General features: G+C 40.7%; 1 protein-coding gene across 2 annotated transcripts in view; it reads right to left on the minus strand.

Annotated features, from left to right (window-relative positions):
• Iqgap2 (IQ motif containing GTPase activating protein 2) overlaps positions 1-2,019 on the minus strand; it is a 216,928-nt gene that overhangs the window by 65,680 nt on the left and 149,229 nt on the right. For both annotated transcript variants that reach the window (XM_005386040.2, XM_013514848.1), the window contains one exon: positions 1,322-1,464. In XM_005386040.2, the coding sequence (XP_005386097.1) occupies positions 1,322-1,464 (143 nt within the window). The remainder of the gene's footprint in view (positions 1-1,321; positions 1,465-2,019) is intronic.

A 2,019-nucleotide genomic window follows, 5' to 3' on the forward strand; every position in this document is an offset into this window, starting at 1 on the left:
CTGAGCTAAATCCCCAGCCCCTTATTATCCCCATTTGTAACTTTTGGAATACAAATGTTTATCTTGTGCCATTTAATGTTGAAAGTGTTTAACTTTCTTTTCATTTGTACAAGGGCTCAAAGCTAAGAGTTTGCCTTAAATCTCAGAGGAGATATCAGACTTGGACTTTTTAGCAATGCTGAAAATGTTAGGACTTTGGCAACTCTTGGATATGGATTAAATGGCTTTTGAATAAAGGGATATGTATAAGTCTTTTGGGGTAGAGGGACAGAATGTTATGGTCTGTGTCTAGATGTTCCCCCAAATCCTTATGCAGTCACAGTGGGGACTTTTCTGGAGGTGGCTGTATTTAGAATGTGTGATGCTAGGTGTAATGGATTCTGTTTAGATGTGCCCCCAAAGCCTCCTTCAGTTACAGGTGTATTTTTTTCAGAAGTTGTTGGATTTAAAGTATGTGACTGATTCAGGGTACAGTGCTAGGATTAAGGGTGCTAGGATGAAGGGTGCATGATTACTAAATCAGTCCACTAATTGGTTTGGCATCCACCCTAATCCCAGCAGCCTATATAGGACATAAAAGGGGCAGAAAGACACTGGTAAGGCCCCCTTGCTTGCTTTGCTGCCTTCCACCCACCATGAACTGTTTCTCCTCTGTGGTGCCCCTCTGCCATGCCACCCTGCCTTGGAGCCAGCTGACTGTGGACTGAAATCTCTACAAACTGTGTAACAAATAAACCTTTTCTTCCTTGACTTTGAGCATCGGGTATTTTGTCTCCACAACAAAAAAGTAACTAAGACTATGACCATCTTGGAAAAAGTAAACATTCAAAGTTTACTAGTCTTGTTCTTGGCTAAACTCTGAATTATGCTCCTGAAGCATCCTGGAGATGGCTGAGATCAAGAGTAGCAGAGCGTCCCTTTTTAGCACTTTGTTGGAAAAAACCCGACATTTTGATTGTAAAGATATGTTAAGTTGTAGGCTGAGGATGGGGTGGAATAAGACATTTTGAATGCTGACAACTGAGAGATTATTACTAATCAAACTGAACTGTGTCAAGGAAAACCTGAAGATTCATTTCTTAGGGTAATCTACCATCCCAAATAAGAAGCAAAAACTTTCTTCCCCCTCATCTGCTTTGTTTTGTTAATGGAAAAAACTATAGAAGTCATAATGCAGCCACACTCAATTGCAGTTCATAAAGACTTTATTCCATGTCTAGTCTTCAAGTAAGTCAATTAGTTCCTTCCATCACACTGTGACAGGAAAACAGAAAAGCAACACACTCATCTTCACACGGCACACTTTTGGATGAACACCTACCTCAATTTCTTTCCCCATGAGCCATGACTTCTTAGGTTCCCATGATTTGGGTGTGACCCAGGAACTCTCTTTTGAATCAATGTTGTAATAATAGTCATATTTCTCGTGCAGGTTGAGTTTCAGCCATGAACCTTCTGTAGATACTAAAGAAAAAGAGTGTTAAATTCTACAAAAGAACAAAGAACCATTGCACATCAATGTAGTTTCTTCAATATATAAAATAATCTAATGAATATGTTTTAATCAAGCACTCACTTAAAGTCATCAAAATGACTCAGTAAAGCAGAACAAATTCCATCTATTTATTTATTTATTTTATTTTTCCGGTACCAGGAATTGAACTCACAACCTCGCCCTTGCAAGGCAGGTGCTATGCCGCTAAGCTAAATCCCCAGCCCTTCCATCTATTTAATAAGGCCTGCTGGGCCAAAGACAAGGAGGAGAAACAAATGTCTAACACTGGCTCTGGCTCCCAAGAGTTTCATGAGGTTGTCAGAAGCCAAATGGCCACAGAGAAGGAAAGGTAAATGAGGAACAGATGTCCTGGGTAGACGTGATCCACACCACAGCAGACAGAGGAGGCCAATGAGCAAGAATCTCTTTACTCATGAAGATGTCCAGCAATTTCTCCCATGGAGACTGTGGCCCATAATTAAGAGGCAATCCAGTGGGCTGGCGATATAGCTCAGTGGCATAAG

This window comes from Chinchilla lanigera, unplaced genomic scaffold, assembly GCF_000276665.1.
Source record: "Chinchilla lanigera isolate Chin_1 unplaced genomic scaffold, ChiLan1.0 scaffold00024, whole genome shotgun sequence".
Lineage (NCBI taxonomy): Eukaryota > Metazoa > Chordata > Mammalia > Rodentia > Chinchillidae > Chinchilla > Chinchilla lanigera.